The 19,629-nt window shown below is 40.4% G+C and overlaps 1 protein-coding gene across 2 annotated transcripts in view; it reads left to right on the forward strand.

The window, feature by feature from the left end:
• LOC112226895 (catenin delta-2) overlaps positions 1-19,629 on the forward strand; it is a 103,392-nt gene that overhangs the window by 10,098 nt on the left and 73,665 nt on the right. Inside the window, exons 2-3 of one of the 2 annotated variants that reach the window (XM_024391549.1) lie at positions 5,043-5,176; positions 14,610-14,722. In XM_024391549.1, the coding sequence (XP_024247317.1) occupies positions 5,090-5,176; positions 14,610-14,722 (200 nt within the window). In that variant the 5' untranslated portion in view covers positions 5,043-5,089. Of the gene's footprint in view, positions 1-5,042; positions 5,177-10,745; positions 10,935-14,609; positions 14,723-19,629 lie in introns of those variants that run through there. The other variant, XM_024391550.2, reaches the window with a different exon arrangement.

Here is a 19,629-nt window from a genome sequence, read left to right on the forward strand (position 1 = left end):
CCCGGCCGGTAGGGGGCACCCGACCCAAAAACATATTGTTGTTGTTGTTTTTTAGGAACTCTGTCGGGGTCTCAAATTACTGTTGATAGTTAGAATAGTAGAATACACAATGTGCAAGTTCGAAAGTTTGTTGTGCATCAGCAGTCACCGACAGTCACTTAATTAGCCATGTCAGACAATTTTTAGATTGGTAAGTTAGTCTAGCCAGTTATCATGTCTGAATACTGACCAGGCACGCAGGGCACGTGCCCAGGGACCCTGACCTCCAGGGAATCTCCATTGATTTTGACTCCATTGAGTCACTCTCACAAAGATATTATTAACATTGTATAAGTCATGACAAAATGAGTAGAATTGCAGGAAATTTGCTTTAAAAATATATAAATAATCTCCACCCCATGGCAAAAGGGGGAGAATTACAGGAAATCAGCTTTAAAACTGCAAAAAGATCTCTGCCCCATGGAAAAATGTGTAGAATTGCATGAAATGTGTTATTAAATTGCAAAACTTTATTTCCACCCCACGGCAAAATGTATAGAACTGCAGAAGACTTGCTTTAAAAAAACGTATCTGGGCCCCATTTCAGAATGTGTAGAATTGCAGGAAATGTACTTTAAAACTTCCAATCAAATCTCACGTAGGGCCCCCAAAAGGCTAGAGCCGGCCCTTCTTGTGCTGATGTCTTCTCTGGGTTGTTGACATTAAATGTCAACAACCCAGAGAAGACATCAGCACATTTTGGGCATTGGAGGCCTATCATGTTAGTAAGTTTGCCTTTATCTTTATAAACCTAACCTATCAATATGTAGACCCCGGAACTATTGTGGCAGCTTGTCATCATTGAACCTCCTCATGAAAAGATGAGGTTGATATTTTCCGTAAGAAGCCAAACGACAAGACTATGGTCATAAAAGGACTTATACCTGGTACGTCACAGGAACATGATACTAATGTCAGTGGGTCTCATTAGTATCCTGGTCATCAGTCGTGAATTTGTATTTTTCTGTTCCCTATAGTGCTAATTGAGATACAATATGCTTCAAGTTCTCATTTCACACCGCAACAACCCTACATCAATTCTATAGTCATGTTCCCGCCCAATTAATTAGTGTCAGAGGGCATCACTACACAGCAGGCCATACTCTCCATCTGAAGTGGACGCTTACAGACAATACATTGCAACAAACCATCCCCCTTTTTGTTTATTCGAACACTGAGATCCCAACGGTCTAACAAAATGTGCTGAGGTGAGTCTTTGGTTAGCGGAAAAACACATTTGTGTTAACTCCGGAGGGAACAGTCTGTCTTAATGGGATGTAATTGGACTGCAATTCTCACTGTTGACAGATGTCCCAAACCAGAGATTGGGATAAAAAAGTTGAAGGGGTTGTTGAATGTGCCATGTCTAGCAATTTTTTTCTGCCGGAATATCTGCAGTTCCCCCCCTCTCGTTTGTACAGACTTGAGGTGTGTAGGAAAAGTCTCCCGACCAACTTCCTGAGAAGTATAGCTGCTCCCCCAATGTCATTACTGCTAGCCAGGGCCAGTTTAACTCCATACTTTAGAAATGCTGCTTTCCTGCTTCCTGCCTGCATTTCTCAAGGTGATCACAGATCTCATATTGTTTGTTGTGTGTGAATTAATATGGTGGGAAACTGTGTCTTGCTCTCAGCTACCACCCAATTCTGTCAAGTCAGTGTTGGAGGGAAGAAAGGATTTGTAGGCTGACAGCTAGGCCCTACAGACTGGTGTACTACAGTAGAGATGTCAAAATGTACTGTCTCTCCAGCTTATCACTGGGGAGAAGCCCCATGGTCACTACTTACCGTAGGTTTAGAATTGATGTTACCATGGACATCTCTGCATGTCCAACAGTGGTTTCATAAATGTATTAGAATATAAAAGCTGTGAAGGTTAGAACATAAAAATTCAGAGGTAGTTATTTTTTAAAGAAGGCCTTCTTACCTGCTGTCTACCTGTATCCACTGGTGTGTCTAAATCTGCAGATGGCTTCAAAGCCATCATAATGGCATGATGCTGCCCAGAGAGCTTTAATCAATAGCCTCAAATGGCTTCTCTCTCAGATATTTTTGCCAACCTGATAATATTACACTCTATTGCACCCAGAGGTCTTTATCACAACATTGCATAATAGGGAATTGCTATTCCGCAAGAATTGTATCTTCTCAAATGTCATGCAGGGAAAGTTTGACGATTTCAGAGGTCTTTATTGTTCAAGGCGTTATGGGATTATAAAAAATAATGCCGCATTTTGCACTCTGCACCTGAAGACTGATAACCTGTCAGTGGTTTCTGCATTCCCCAGCATCTCCCGCCTGCAGCCTCTGCAGTTACTGACTATACTGTAGGATTCTCTCAGGCAATTTGATTTCCTCTCTCATCGAGGGCATGCATCATACATATTGTGCTGGGCAAAAAAAGTAGAAAGCCAGCACCAATTCTCTCTGGCACTTTTTGCGAGTGTATTCCTTGGCTATTACCATGAATAATGCATATTTGTCATGGTTAAAAGCCCAGAGTGTATTCTTATAGTTGCCAAAACCATCCTCAAGTAACATTGAGAATACAAAATGTGAATCAATATTGCGTGCCTGGTGTAAGGTTAAGCAGCCCATTACTAAACAGACATTTAAAAAAAACTTAGATGGGTCTCCTTTGACATCTTGACAGGAGCCTTTTGATGGTAATGAACTTGTGATAGACTCTTTATGTCGGAAGTCTGTATTTAAAATATTAAGTGAAGGGAAAGTGTCTAGACAGATCTACGGATGACTACCAATGCAAAATAAATGTTGCACAAAGTTTTAATGAGACAACAGGGGACACTTCATCAAATACACTCCATAAACATCATTCCTTTGTGGTCACGTACAGAGTTGGTTAAGTTTGGATTTTTTTCAGTCGGAAGCAGTGGGAATAGGAATTAATCTTTGTTTGCTTTGTATTAACGGAGATACATTGTCAATTGTACGTCGTCTGGCTTGGACTGATATCTTTGGAACTTACAATCAATGCTGCTTTACTTTGTGCAGAAAGAAGTCTGTGAACAGTAAAATAAATGGAATGAGTCAGACAACAGTATTGTGAGGACTATACATTGTGTACAGATATGCCGATGCCTTTAAACAAAGCATTGTTTGTCTTGGACTGTGATAAGAGGGTAAAGCGATTATGTTTATTCTCGATGTTTAATTACAGATAGTATCATAGGCAGATGGATATCAAAATATAGGCCTAATTCATCCATACCCTCACTTCCTGTCTCTATGTACTGGCACAGATTTTGCTGGACTGCTACTGGTAAAGCTGAAGTGTACTGGTCAATACTTAGGACTGGTCACAGGACTGGTCACAGGCTGGAAGTTTGACCTAGAAATGGCTGCAGCATCCTAATTTAAAAGGCGTTTGATGCTTAGAGGGGGTATTAGTGATGTGGAACAAAATCGATACAGTTACATATCGGGATATTATTTTTGAAGATATTATATATTGACAATATCACAATATTATTTTTGCGCTAGTTGTCTGTACCTGCACCAAAACTCCATCTTGTTTTCCAAATTCTTTTTAAATAGGGAGCCAATTTGTTTTCCGCACTTTTTTATTTCCATGACTGATCAAAACTAGTTCTCTCATGGCTCTCTCTTGTCCTTCTGCAGCAGACATATGGTGTGCAATATGTTTGGACCCTGGAATCTCATATAAAATCACAGTATCAAATCGCAATACGTGTAGAATCATGACAATCACAATACGTATCGTATTGGCACGTAAGTATTTTGATAATATCGTATTGTGAAGTCCCTGGCAATTCCCAGCCCTGGGGGGGGGTATGTTGACATATTAACTTACAGTATAATCCATTTTCATGTTTCCTTACAACCCATTCTGTCTGCACAGATGGTAAAATAGAGCGTCTGGTGGGGACATAGAATTTATTTTGTTTTCACTATTTATGACAAATAAGTCAATTTGGATAATCCTACTTTAATTCTAAAAGCCCTTGCTATGAATATCCTTGTGTAGCACTGAATGCAAATTCATTTATCATGCTAGTATTTAACTGAGGCAGAGGTCCACGCTAATGAAAGATGAGGATGACATTAGGTGTGGTGACCCAGGAGGGAGGAAACAGTGGCAAGAGAAGACATTCTGTCAGATAAGCGGCCAGTGTTTAGAACTCACAGACTGGGAGAGATGAGGAAGCACTGAACTAGGTCAAGGGAGAGAGCGAGAGAGAGAGAGAAAGGGGGTGGGAGTGAGACCGAGCAGGAGAGAGAGAGGAACACTAAAATGGATGACAAGGGAAGGATTCCGGTCAGCCATGTTAGCAGTGTCCAGCAGGGCTTGTTGCTTGGCAGCATCCCAGAATAGTCTAGCTCTTGTCTGCTTCCAGGCTGCGGTCGACTTTCCCTTACCTTCAACACGACTGACTGGGTGATCTAGTGACTGCCACGCACAGAGACAGGGATGGGAAGGATCAATTTTGACAAGCTTTCATCAGCTTTTAGAAGCTGTCATCTGTGTTGTTGTCATGGCCATTATTTGCTCTCTCACTACATTAGGATTACCTGGAGATTTAGGTCCCTTCTCCTTAAGTGACGGTAGAGTCATTGTTACACACATACACACGCACACTCGAGTCATTAGTACATGCTCTCATCCAGATGATTACTTGGCGGATTATGATATATGACTGATGTAGTTTACAAGTGTTAGCTATATCCACAATCTTATTAAATCAGATTAGTATATTTGTATCCAGATTTTCTACCTTGCAAACTACCCTTGAATACAGAAAGTTCTCATTATACTAGGGTTAGAAATTGAGAGAGGTATAAGCGAAGCTATAGTGTACAGAAATGGATTTTGTTGTGACGAACCAACAAGAAATGTCAATGGATTCAAACAGTTTCATGAAAGTTAAGTGATGGATATCATAACTGAACCATTTCTGCATTCTCTCCCATAGTGGATGATGTCACCCTTCTAATGCTGACTGTTAATCCTTTCCCTTTCAGAAGTTATGCCAGTTCCCGACGCAACCTCTGACTCTTAGAACTTCACCATGCTGAGCCCAGTACTAAACGCCTCTAATGGAGACGGCGCCGAGACAGAGACCACGTCGGCCATACTGGCCTCTGTCAAGGAACAGGTAAGGCCTTCCATGTTAATTCTGTGTGTGACGTACATGGGTGACTTTCAGAGAGAGACCAAGGCCCTCCATGCAAAACATATCATGTGATCAGCGTTTTTGCTCTTGCTTGATCTTAGGCATCAGGGGATTGAAAGTAATACATTGTGAAAACTTGAATGAAATTTGAATGCGCAATTTTGTGGGACTGTATCAAAAGGGGACAAATGAAGAATGTGTGGGGGAAAAATGGTTTTCAAGTTAAATATCCCTTTAACTGATGGCAACCTAACATGAAGTATGTTATTGGTTCAGCTATATTGCCATCGCCACCAGCTTCTTTATTACATTTCTCATCATAAGATCCTGTTCAGTGCCTGAAATCCATCCTATTTGATGTTGAAGTAAATGTGTCAGTGTTCTGCAGGGGTGCAGTGAGGTATAGAGACATAAGTAATTGGTTCCATTTGTATTCTGTGTGTGTCTGGTGCAGAGGACAGACTAACATCCACACTGATTAGCAGGTGACACTATAAGGAGACTCTATAGAGACTTTGGGTAGGCTCGTTTAATCTTATGCCTTTCGTTTGAAATGTCGCTATCGCTCACAATAATATATCTGTATAATATAGTAACTAAGTCATTGTTATTGAGTAGAATGTGCAAAACTAGGTTCAGTTTTATAAGAGATTGTGCTCTATAGAATATAATTGGCTTGCAGTTACATTATGGAAGCATGCTACTGATATTCCTCACCAGCAGTAGGATATAGCCTATTAGCTCACAGCAGGCAGCCATTTTGGAGTAGAACCAAGAGCATGTGTGTAGATGGGAATGAGCCAATCCCCTGCATCATGACAGTGGTTACACTGACACTCCTCTTTCTTTAAAGCAAGAGAGAAAAGGACAAGCTGTGGAATGGTAAAGTGGGCCACTGCCACACATCACACAGACCCATGGGGCTGCTCTGGGACATACTAATGGCCCTATCAGGAGGGTAAAAAATAAAAGCCTAAAGGCCTGCATACAGAGAGGCATGAGTGTGTGTGTCCCTGTGTGTGCAGACCTCCACAAGCTTGCGTTTATTTAAGCCGGTGCACCTCAGTCACAGCTCTTTGTTTATTTTTCTGTTGACAGCATTAGGATGGTTGTGTGAATACAAATAAAAAGGCAGACATTTTCATTGTTGATGCTATTCAATGGTGGAAACAATTAGGATTTGTCTACTTCCTGTGCATTGTGGAGCAGTGAGAGAAGGGAGGTCAAGCGTGAACAACCACTGGTTAAACATTATGACTGGGTTCAACACTAGGAAAAGCTCTACGATTAGGAATACATTCATTTCCACGTTTAATGTTTGGTATTAGATGTCGTCACTCTGACGACAACCTCGTAACTCCAATTTTGCAAATGTTTCTTTTTTAATTTATTTATTGAAAGCAGTAACTCTCCTCAATGTACTCTGAACATTTCAATATCAAACTTTGTATACATCACAGAACACTGAAATATAACAAAACCATTTGACATAGAAACACCAAGGCCCCCCAACATTTTTTATTAATTATGTAAATGATGAAAATGTTAATGACATTCCACCCAAGAGGCCAATAGAGGACGATTTGGTCATTTGACTGCAGGAAAATATGCATTTTTTTCTCCCAATTCCTGAAAAGTTTCTGTTTTGGAGATGAGGTTTCCATCAGACAGCGACGATATGTTTGTTTATCTTATAATATACTGTACCTCCAATTGTGTAATAGTGAAAGGCAGTGTTAAACTATTGACCATAATACGTTATTATGACCCCACCACTAGATGGCAAACAGCATCAGTCAGCAAAAGGTTTAACGTGTGAAGTGTGATGATACATTCTGTGTATTTAGCCCTACAATGGATTTACCAGTACAGGTACCACTACATTTTTCAGTAATAGGGTCAGTTGGCTTTTGAAAACAGTAAGGGGGCTTGGGGAGTGTGTTGGGGTTAAGGACATTGGGTTGACTTTACTTTTTTTGGAGGGGTGGCCTGACTTTAACCTGTAGCCTGGGGATGGTTCTAGTACTGTATGGTGTGACATTGTTTTTTGGTCCCCAATAATATTTAGATTAATGTTCCACCATGCTTGCTTATGATTGGGCCTCATTTGGATCTGCTAGTGACCATGGTTTGAAGTAGTGATGTACAAGCCAACGTGTGATGGCTCATTTTGTCCTCTCACAATGGTCAGCAGCAGGCCACAGGGACAGCAAATGAAACCAGCCAAAGCCATTAGATGTATAGTAGCCTATACGTCAGGGCAAGACGAGAATGCAAATCTGTGTCATCTTATTCACAGTGATGGCATATCAAACATCTGGCAATCATTTGTACAGCAGTATGAGGAATGCATTTAGCTAGAATATTCAGACGTTATTTGAATTGGGGAAAGAGAGAGAATGCTAATCTGCTCTCTTAATCGTGGTCACCTCTTAAGACTTAATGGATGTTTAAACAAATGCAATGAAGTCATTTCAGCAGCCTTTGGTCATGAAATAATGAATGGAAATGATTAAGTCTTGTGAAACAGTCACTCTAATTTGTAACATTCGAGAATGTGGGCTGCTTTGGGCTTAGCGGAAAGGAGACTATTATAATGAATAGGACGTTCTCAAATAAAGTTATAGAGACTGAATTGCCATCAACTAGGCCACAGCTTATAAATAAAAGCAGTTATAATAACCCAATTTGACTTTGAGATGTTGCATTCAGGCTATTACAGTACTGCTCTTTTAACATATACCAGTCATCTTGAACCAAAGGTTCAATATGGAGACTCATGACTTGGCTGTGAGTGAATGTTGAGCTCAGATAGTAAAGATCTATATGAGGTTCATGGATGACTGGGTCGTTATTGTTAGTGGGCTGACATATGGCTAGCTAATCAGTCATGCAGGGACTTAACTCAACCAATTGTATGTCAGATACTGCGTGTACAGGGTTTATCAATTCATAGTACTGTATTATAAGAAGGGATTTTAAAACGGATCAAAAATGTATTCAGTTTGAGTGTTTTGGGGAATAAGACAGGGATATGGAGTGCTCACATATTTCCATTTCCTGTGTTTCAGACTGCAAAGTGTTTAAGACAGTATTTTTTTGTCAGTTGACTCGAGGGGGATGAACGGTGAAAATTGAACTTGTGTGAATGTCTTGGCTCTGCACCTGGCTTGAATGAGTAAGTTAGACAGACAACCATGACAGAGGTAGAAGGGCAGTTTGAGTGGCGTGGAGGCGTACAGTTGCTCTAGCAAATCAGAATGAAGAATTAGACAGATCTGAAATCTGAAAGCCAGCACTGCATTACTCAGCTGAGGAGTGGGTATACAGCAGTAGTGAAATGTTGTCTCAACAGGAGTATTTAAAGCCAAGGATTTTAAAGCCTATAGGTTCCTAGTTCATAATTCCTGCCTCAAAAATGATCCTTTAATAGGGTACCTTGTTTATATTTCATGTTTTGAGTTAGTTAAATATTGTTTGGTAGGACACCCTAGCTTCATGCGAGTGTGGTATAGTTTGTGTAGGCCTACAGTAGGTGTTTTGAATAGATGAACTTCCAGAATCTTCTCCAGCCAACCAATCCTGCACTCGGCTTATTCTGTTACAGGGTGTTCCTTGGTCTTGCACTCCTTAAGTTAACCTCTGGCTTTTTAGAAATGGGAAAAAAATATAAACTTGAGGCATACCCAGGATGACATTTTGTAATCAAATTGTCTCCTCTGAAAAAGTTAAAATGTCAGTCTTGGTACCACAGGGCACAATTAGGCAATTATACTTGAGGACCACAGTTTCCTGAAGCTGCAAAATTCCCATCTTCTGTCCCCTAGTCATTTATTCTAACAACTAATAGGTTTAATGGTGTTTTCAGGGGTGTACTGTTTGCAAGCTATTGGGCATACATCTCCCTCTCCTTCTCCCTCTTGTCCTTGGTAATGGGCTGGAAGTACACTTGATTTTCTTGTAATGCAATTATCAGACAAGGTTTTAATTGAACAGTCTGCCCATTTAAATTACTTAATTATAGTATTTAGAGGGTATTTCTTCAGTTCTACCACACACACACATTTGAAAATATTCTACACTGTTCCACAGTATGTAACTAAGAATGTGTTCTTAACTGACTTGCCTAGTTAAATTAAGGTTAAATTTAAAATAACAATTATACGGAAATGTCCTGCTAACCAATTTAGCCATGTCTTAAAGTTCCAGAATACTTTCTATTTCAGTATCTGCTTAAAGGGATAGTCCAAATTACAAAATTATATATTGGTTTCCTTACCCTGTAAGCAGTCTATGGACAAGGTATGACAGCAATCCATGCTTTGGTTTAGTTTCCCTGTCACTGTTTCCAAATGCTAATGTTTTAAGATTTGTGGCACAAATCCCATTCGTCATGGGACCGATATCATAATGTTTTGCGCATCAGGTTCAAATAATCTATAAGTGACTTTGTTGAGCTTCACAATCAATTTTAGATACTTTCGGATGATTTGGACATGATGCGGAAAAATGCTAATATCGGTCCCATGACTTGAATGGGATTTCTGCCACAAATGCTAAAATATTAGCAATTGGATACAGTGACAGGGAAACTAAACCAAAGCATGGATTTCTGTAATACATTGTCCATAGACTGCTTACAGGGTAAGGTAATCAATATGCAATTTTGTCATTTGGGTGAACTATCCCTTCAAGTGTGGCTATTCAAATTTTGAACATGGTTTAGAATTGGTATTACTGACCCAATGACTATTTAAATAAAGAAATTAGTTTGGGAGGAGATAACAAAGCTTCTCATATGCAAACCTAAGTTATTCACTCTATTCTCTCTCAACTGCCTTGAGCTCTATCAGTTTTCATTTGAACAAAAGTACTTTCATTCAATACTTTTCTCAATCATATACCCAAATGTATTTTTCATAGAGATTAGAAATAAACAGTGTTTAAAGTAGTGAGTAACAGGAAGCAAATTGTGACTGTCATCCCAAGACTCTGTGGCCCTCTCTTCTCTCCCATGGCAGATCATTGTGTGTCTTTTTTACCAAGCTATATTTAAACTGTGGCTGGTTATGACATGTATTGTGTACTATCTTCTAAGCAAGGCAGCCCAGCCCAAAGAGTGGCACTGAGGCAGAACAGTCACTGTCTCTCCCTGGAGAGCACAACTCAGAGCTATGGTCAGAAGAGAGGAGAGGGGAGAACAGGAAATGAGGGACAGAGGAAAGGAAAGAGAGGAGACATTTCTGCTGCCTCAACCCCACAACACTTCCATATACATTCATAATCCTGCGAGTCTTTGGAGCTTTCCAATTAGCACCCCACTCTGTCCCCCCTCCCTCCCTATCCCTCCGTTCACCCTGCACCTCCCCACCTCCGCCCGCTACCCTCTCTCTGCTTTTTCAGCGGGGGGCACAGATGGTGTTGAGGAGAGGAGCAGTCAAAAGAGTGATTGGAGAGCAGCAGGATTTGGCAGGCAGACTGGTGGGAGGGTCCTTTTGTGATGCAATGTTGCATAAATAATGCCAAAGAGGTTCTAAATTCTCTGTTGCTATGGAGACCTTTGTGCCTGGCTGAACTCCTATTCTTCACTGCTTGGAGGCAGTCACTACTGGGCTTGCCATTTTCTCTAATGGAGTTTTCTCAATAAGGACAGAAGAACTTCTAGACATGTTGAGGATGGAGAAAAAAGTGGGATATTATGTGTGGTTGGTGCTTTCTCTGAAGTATGGTCCATGTGAAGGTATGGCTTTGTTAACTTAAATTCCAATAGCCTTTTGGCAGTAACAGGTGTTTGGTTGTTATGCTACATTTGGAGGGAATAGTAAGGTCAGTGATTTTGTTGTTTGGAACTCTGGTGGATTTCTGTCATTTTGCTACCAGATATAACTAAAAAAAGGACTTAAACTTTGCTGGCTCATTTAAACTTTTTGTTACTTCTATCCAAATATATAGCCTACTGCATCTTATTAGCACAAATTTAGTTGTTTATAAAGTTAAGATACCTAGGCCAGACAATAGCAACAGTTTACAGTTGCTTGCATGTACACAGTTTTGTAAATGCAACTATTATACCAAGAGAAGCACATTGAAATGCACGTCTACTGACACTTGTAGCTCTTTGATGCTATAGCTCAGTCGGTAAAAAAAAAAAAAAAAAAGAGTTGGATGGATCCTTCTTCATTCAGTTCAATGGGATGTTTCTGTGGACCTTATATTCTGGTCTCTTGCCCAAAATAGCAGGTGATACATTTTGTAGCAGACTTTGAATAAACTGCTCTAGGGAGAGTGTTTGACCTTGTGGGCACTGGACTCATTTCAGCATTGTCACAAAAAAGTGGACAATTTGTATTGACTGGAGTTGCCTGAGACTAAGGGCGTTTTCACATATGAAATTCGGTACCCTGGTTCGGTTTCCTGGAGCTTTTGTGAGAATTTGACAGAATACGTTTTTGCTTTCGCAAGACCTGAAAATGTCGATTTCAGGGTGCGATAAGCAAGACGCACATTCTACGTGATGTTAGCGAGCTAGCTTGTTTACAATGGGCAAAAAAAAGTTCCACGCGACTTGCGCTGCCGTGTCACAAAAACTGGTACTCTGGTCCAGGATCTTGGACCCATTACTCACGCAGGTCCAGGATTAATTTCAGTCAGGGTTCATTTGCATTTCACACATGCTTTATAGTGCGGATCAGGGTACCAAACGCTCCAGAATCCGGATCATAAGGGGATATGTGAAAGCGCTCTAAATGAGACTGGCTGCTCAGATTTAAGGTTGGGCGGTATCCAGATGTTCATACCGTCATACTGTTTCTGTACCATACCAGGGTGTACGGTATTACCGGAAGTGCAGACAGAGGGCGCAATTATTATTTATTTTACGCACAAAACAAGGGACAATAGGGATCTTGATCCAGGAAGGGATTGAATGTCTTTGCTGTAACCAAGAAGCTTGATCTTGACATCTAGCCACTTAGCTAACAAGTTAGCAAATCAAATGCATAGCTGGAGCCCTGAGCTTGATATTATTTATTTGACACATCTTAGATTTCTTATAGTTATAAGCAGTTGTGTGACTTTGTTTGGCAACTGTAGTTTGGTCCCATGTGGCTCATGGTCCAGTGTGGCTCAGTTGGTAGAGCATGGTGCTTGCAACGGTAGGGTTTTGGGTATGGTTCCCAAGGGGGACCAGTATGAAAATGTTTGAACTCACTACTGGAAGTCATTTTATATGAGTGTCTGCCTAATCTACCATTGACATCAACACAAATGATTACACTCTTGGAAAAAAAGGTTCCAAAAGGTTTCTGTGGCTGTCCCAATTGGAGAAGCCTTTTTGTTCCAGGTAGAACCCTTATCAAATCAAACTTTGTCACATGCGCTGAATATAACAAGTGTAGATCTTACCGTGAAATGCTTACTTACAAGCCCTTAACCAACAGTGCAGTTCAAGAATAGTTAAAGAAATATTTATCAAATAAACTAAAGTAAAATATAATCAAAAATGTACACAATAAAATAGCAATAACAAGGCTATATACAAGGTGTACCGGTACCGAGTCAATGTGCGTGGGTACAGGTTAGTCAAGGTCATTTGTACATGTAGGTAGGGGTGAAGTGACTGCATAGATAATAAACAGCAAGTAGCAGCAGTGTACAAAACAAATGGAGGGGTTGTGTCAATGTAAATAGTCTGGTGGCGATTTGATTATTTTTCAGCAGTCTAATGGCTTGGGGGTAGAAGCTGTTAAGGAGCCTTTTGGTCCTAGACTTGGCGCTCCGGTACCGCTTGCCGTGCGGTAGCAGAGAAAACAGTCTATGACTTGGGTGACTGGAGTCTGACAATTTTGGAGGGGGGGGGCTTTCCTCTGCCACCATTTGGTGTCAGAGGAAAAGGGTTCTACATGGAACCAAAAAAGGGTTCTTCAAAAGGTCCTCCTATGGGGACAGCTGAAGAACCATTTTTGGTTCTAGAGAGCACCTTTTTTCTATGAGTGTTGTTTTCATCTCCAAATGTGAATATACAGTGGGGTCTGAAATGATTGACAGCCTTGATAAAGATGAGCAAAAATGACTGAATAAACTAGATAAAATATAGCTCAGTATTTGAGTTATGCTCCAAATAACTGGGAAATTATATTATTTTAATATAATTGCTCAAAGAAAGAGATGGTTGTTTAAGAAGCAATACTTTTTTTCTCTCTAAAAAAGGTATTGTCAAAATTATTGACACCTCTGTTTTCACTACCTCACCTTGTGAGGATAACAGCACTGAGCCTTTTTCTAAAATGTTTTATGAGATTGGGGAACACATTGGAAGGGATCTTAGATCATTCCTCCATACATAATCTTTCCAGATCCTTGATATCCTTCGTCTGTGCTTATGGACTGCCCTGTTCAATTCAAACCACAGGTTTTCAAAGGGTTTCAAGTCCGGAGACTGAGATGGTCATTGCAAATGTGAACGTCTGGAGTTTGCTAAACGGCATTGACACTTGGATTGGAACTGGTGCTTTGGTCAGATGGCATGAAACACCGGTGGTGAGTTTGGCGTCAAAATGAGAATGCATAAGCAGAAAATAACTCCATAAATTCTGTAAAATATGGTGGTGAATCTAATGTTATGGGTCTATTTTGTTTCCACTGGTCCTGTGGCCCTTGTTAAGGTCAATGGCATCACAAACTTTACCCAGTACCAGGACATTTTAGCCAAAAACCTGGTTGCCTCTGCCTGGAGCCTGAAACTCAGTTGTAAGTGGATCTTACAGCAAGACAATAACCCCAAGCACACATCAAAATCCACAAAGAAATGGTTCATTGGCCACAAAATCTATATTTTGCAATGGCCATCTCAGTCTCTGGATTCGAAACCCATTGAAAACCTGTAGTTTGAATTGAATTAGGGCAGTCTATAAGCGCAGACAAAGAATATCAAGGATCTGCAAAGATTTTGTATGGAGGAATAGTCTAAGATCCTCCTAATGTGTTCTCCAATCTCATAAAACATTTTAGAGAAAGGCTCAGTGCCGTTATCCTCACCAGGTATTGAAAACACAGGTGGCAATTATTATTTTGACCCCTACCTTTTAGAGAAAAAAAGTACATTACTTGTTCAACAAAATCTCTTTCTCTGAGCAATTGTATTAATATAAAATAATATCATTTTTTAAACAAACAATATAGCTAATTATTTGAATTATTTATGCTATACAGTAATTTTAGCTCATCTTCCTCAAGGGTGTCAATAATTTCAGACCCCACTGTATATGATTTAGACTTATATTCACTGGATGTTTCGAAACATTTGAATTGTCAATCTTCTTAAGCATAATTGCATGAATACATACAGTAAGCTAGATCTTATGTAGCACAATACAGGTATGCTTACTGACAATCACTTTTTCATGTCTTTCGACAGGAGCTGCAATTTGAACGGCTGACTCGAGAGCTGGAAGCTGAACGGCAGATTGTCGCCACCCAACTGGAGCGATGCAAGCTAGGATCTGAGACCGGCAGCATGAGTAGCATCAGGTGTGTTCAGTAGAGTGGCGCCACATGCTCTCTCTTTCCCTCCCTTCCTCTCTCTGCTTTCTTTTACTCCTCTGTGATGCCATCCTATTTCCCCATCCTCCCCAGCCCCTCCCCTACCTGTTTTCATCAGGTGTGTTCAGTGGAGTGGTGCTACCTCCCAGACCCCCTACCTGTCTCTTTCATTAGGTGTGCTCAGTGGGATGAAAAAAACTATTTTGTAGCTTTTCCATCAGAAACAGACAGTCCTTGGAACAATATGGGGGTCAGTCAGCAAGGTTGCTGAAAACCTGGGTGGAGATATAGAATTAACAGCCAGGTTTGGTGGTTTTAGTGCTGTTCACGTTGGAGAAAAGAAAACACGTTCATGTTGTTTTACCGCTACATCCCCCAATATCACATCTGTCCAATCTCAAAACAGAACAGACACATTAAGAAACACGCCTGGCTGTCTGGCACATAATAGCAATAATAACCTAGTATGGCATCAAGGGGCCAACACACAGAATATTCTGTTGTCTCTTTTGTATACATACTTTAACCCAGAAGGGATTTCATCCACAAACTAATTAGTCATCCTTTTATTGTAATTCTCAATTCAATTTACGACAAACAATGAGCTAGAAGCTCGTTCTGATTTTCAATTAACCATTTGACCTCTTAAGCACTAAACTCTGTCTCTCTCGCCGTGGAATCCTTTTGAATAGAATCTGCAGCAGAAAATGTTGTGTGGGATTTATGAAAGTCTGTCTAATCAGACAACCAATGGAATGCTCTAACTTGATTGCATGTTCAGTAACAATCGTGTTGTGTGTGTGTATATTGTGCAACATTTTTCTGGTGGAGACTCATCTTTGTGGGGTCACTATGAACCATTTAGGCTGATTATACCAAAGTATTCCCAATCAAAAATGATTAAACTGCTCCGGTTTATGGTAAAACCCTGTCATAACATTAAATGGACCACTTCTTAGCAAACATGTTGATTCACCATTGTAGTAACCCAGCATTTCCATTGCAACACTAATCCCCAAACTAGTAGTAGTGACGTCAGTGTGTTCTGGGGTTGAAAGACATTAAGAGTTGCTAATGACTCGCCTACTCCCCCCTTAATACGTCAGGTCAAATGTCTGGGGTGGCATATGTTACCTTATCCGTTAACTCAAACTAAGAGGATCATCCACCTGCATAGCCAAAGAAACAGATTCTCATCCACAGTATTATTACACCAAACTTCTTGCTGTTGCTGGATCTGAAGACTTCTCAGTGAGATTCATAGGATTCACATTGTTAGTTGACCAACTTGGGTTGAGTAAGGCACATGACATTGTATTCTGTCAAAACAGGACCCTAATTTGTCCCAATAGTGTCTCAATGTGTGGTTAGTGTCCATTTACTGAGGAGCCAGTGTGTTTGCGTCTTTGCTTGAGTGTGCAGTGGGCCTATTTCCTTTTTTCCCATGATGCTTGGTCCAGACACATCACTTTTATCACTGTTTTCCACCCGCAGTCAATCCATTATAGGCTAGCGCCTACCCACAGATAATCTTTAATCAAGACTTGCAAAAACAGATTCCTTAACCCCTAGTTTCCCAGTCAGGCATTGATTACAGTTGACTGAAATATTGGTTGATTGACTGACCTTGAAACAAGACCCATTTGAAAGGGGGAAGTTTTCAAAGGGCCCGTGTCAAGATTCCATCATGACAGCTCATCCTCCTCTCAGACTTTTAAAGGGAACATTACATAATTAGGTTGCTGTTAAACATTCTGATTGGTTTCATCCTTCCAAGTAAAAGTCCCAATACGACATATCACTTCATATTTGTATTTTGGGAGAAATGTATATATTTTATATTTGACCGAAGTCATGTCAGAAAAGCATTCAGAAAAGTGACGTCAAGAGAAGAACTAGAATAGCACCGGAGGGGATGGCTGACTCCAAACCACAATGTTTCTGCTACCGCCTCTTATGACCGAAAAGAGCTTCTGGATATCAGAACCGCAATTGACCACCTCATACTGGACAAAGATTTTTTCTTAATGAGTCTGACGCCAAGGATATACTGTTACACCCGGCCAGGCCCAAATCCCCATGATTTGCATGAAAAAAAGACAGAGATACAGGGGGCGCAGATCCGGGTGCCTTCTGAGGATTCGTCAGCGTGTGGGTAACCCGCCTCTACCATCCGTTCCATTGGCCAACGTGCAATCACTGGAGAATAAACTGGATGAGCTCAGTTTGAGACTATCCTACCAACGGGACATTAAAAACTGTAATATCGTATGTTTCACAGATTCGTGGCTGAACGATGACACGGCTAATATACAGTTGGCTGGGTATTCCGTGCATCGGCAAGACAGAACAGCTACCTCTGGTAAGACGAGGGGTGGTGATGTGTATCTACTTATCAATAACAGCTGGTGCGTGATGTCTAATGTTATGACAGTCTCAAGGTATTACCCCCTGTGAGTTAGAGTAGCTCATTATAAGCTGTAGACCACAATGTCTACCAAGAAAGCTTTTATCTGTATTTTTTGTAGCTGTCTATTTACCACCACAAACTGATACTGGCACTAAGATCGCACTCGATGAGCTGTATAAGACCATAATGAAACAAGAACTTACTCATCCAGAAGTGGTGCTCCTAGTGGCCGGGGACTTTAATGCAGGCAAACTTAAATCAGTTTGATCTAATTTCTACCAGCATATCACATGTGTAACTAGAGGAAAGAAAAAATAATATATATATATATATTTTTTTAAACTCTTGACCACCTTTATTTACTTCACACACAGAGAGGCGTTCAAAGCTCTCCCTCGACCTCCATTAGGCAAATCTGATCATAATTCTGTCCTCCTGATTCCAGCTTACAAGCAAAAAAAAACAAAAGCAGGAAGTACCTTGAAAGGCTGGTCATGGCTCACATCAACACCATCATCCTGGAAATCCTAGACCCATTCCAATTTGCACACCGCCCCAACAGATCCACAGATGACTCAATTGCAATTGCACTCCACACTGCCCTTTCCCACCTGGACAAAAGGAACACATATGTGAGAATACTGTTCATTGACTACAGCTCAATGTTCAACACCATAATGCCCACAAAGCTCATCACCTCCCTCTGCAAATGGATTCTGGACCGGTAAGGGTAGGCAACAACACATCTGCCACGCTAATTCTCAACACGAGGGCCCCTCAGGGGTGTGTGCTTAGTCCCCTCCTGTACTCCATGTTCACCCACAACCATTATATTTCAGTTTTTTATTTTTAAAACATTTGCAAACGTTTCTGAAAACCAGTTTTTGCTTTGTAATTATGGGCTATTGTGTGCAGATTGATGGGGGGAGGGGGGGGCCCATTTAGTCCATTTTAGAATTTTAGAAACAAAAAAAAAATCAAGGGGTCTGAATACTTTGAATGCACTGTATCTAACCACTAGCAGTCTTGAAACACATCACTTATTAGCAGTTCAGCATTTCTTGTCTTGTTAAACAAAATCATGATAAACCTTTACCATTGTAGTAGACATTGAACATCTATAACCAAACAAGCTAAAACTGTGTTGTTGGCCGATGGTAGCCATAGCTAGCCACATGCTAACATGAGTGCTAACGTTACTAGCAGCAGTAACAGTAAATCCAGGTATGGTTAACAAACATTGGCTACCATTGCAAAAATAGAAGTTCATATTTTATAAACTTTTGCATACTGTTTAGATGGAATATAATCAATCTAAATTGTTAGTTGTGGAATATATATTGTGCAACCTTTCTTTTAAGACAGTTTGTTTTCAAGTCTTTTAAATGGATAGTTGAGGGCAGAAAGGTTTGATGTGAAAGGCATAGGATGGAAATGTATTTTCTTGCTTACTCAGTGTTGTATGAAGCTTGAAGGACATTCCCTGCTCCTCCTCCGCCGCTATCTGAACCTGAGTGTGGTGCCCCTGGGGTAACTGAATGTCACAGTGAAGGTCAGGGTGGGGGTGATGATTAGGCCAATAATGGAGGAGCCGTTCTCTCCTCTGACAGACAGGAGATCTCATCCCACTGATCAGTTACTCATAGAAGACTACACCACACCAGACCAGAACATATGGGTTAGCAAATAGAGAATCCAATATTGGATTCTACTGGTCAATATCTTTGTCTTCTGTTTTACAGGACCTGAGGTGGTGTCTGTGAGCGACCAATCATGCATGTGATCTTATGATTGGTTTCTTATTCAACATTTATGAATCTGACGTTGCACCAGTTTTTTTGTAATTGAAAAAAAATCTAAAATGCCAGAGGAACTCTGTCACTGAACCTGAAAGCACAGTGAAACAATTGCCTGTGGTCATCTTCTGAATGCTTAATATATGCACACTACAGATTGCTATAGTGATGGGAGGGGACCATCGATACAGTTATTAGATCTATATTTGACTCAAAGTATTAATTAGTAAAAATATATACAGTGCATTCAAAAGTATTCAGATCCTTTCCCTTTTTGTTATGTTACAGCCTTATTCTAAAATGGATTAAATTTTTAAAAGTCCTCAATCTACACACAATGCCCCATAATGACAAAGTGAAAACAGGTTTTTAGAAATGTATGCAAATGTATAAAATTTTTAAAAAGACCTTACTTACATAAGTATTCAGACCTTTTGCTATGAGACTCAAAATTGAGCTCAAGTGCATCCTGTTTCCATTGATCATCCTTGACATGTTTCTACAACTTGATTGGAGTCCACCTGTGGTACATTCAATTGATTGGACATGATTTGGAAAGGCACACACCGGTCTATATAAGGTCCCACAGTTGACAGTGCATGTCAGAGCAAAAACCAAGCCATGAGCTCGAAGGAATTGTCTGTAGAGCTCCGAGACAGGATTGTGTCGAGGCACAGATCTGTGGAAGT

This window comes from Oncorhynchus tshawytscha, linkage group LG28 (assembly GCF_018296145.1).
Source record: "Oncorhynchus tshawytscha isolate Ot180627B linkage group LG28, Otsh_v2.0, whole genome shotgun sequence".
NCBI classification, from domain to species: Eukaryota; Metazoa; Chordata; class Actinopteri; order Salmoniformes; family Salmonidae; genus Oncorhynchus; species Oncorhynchus tshawytscha.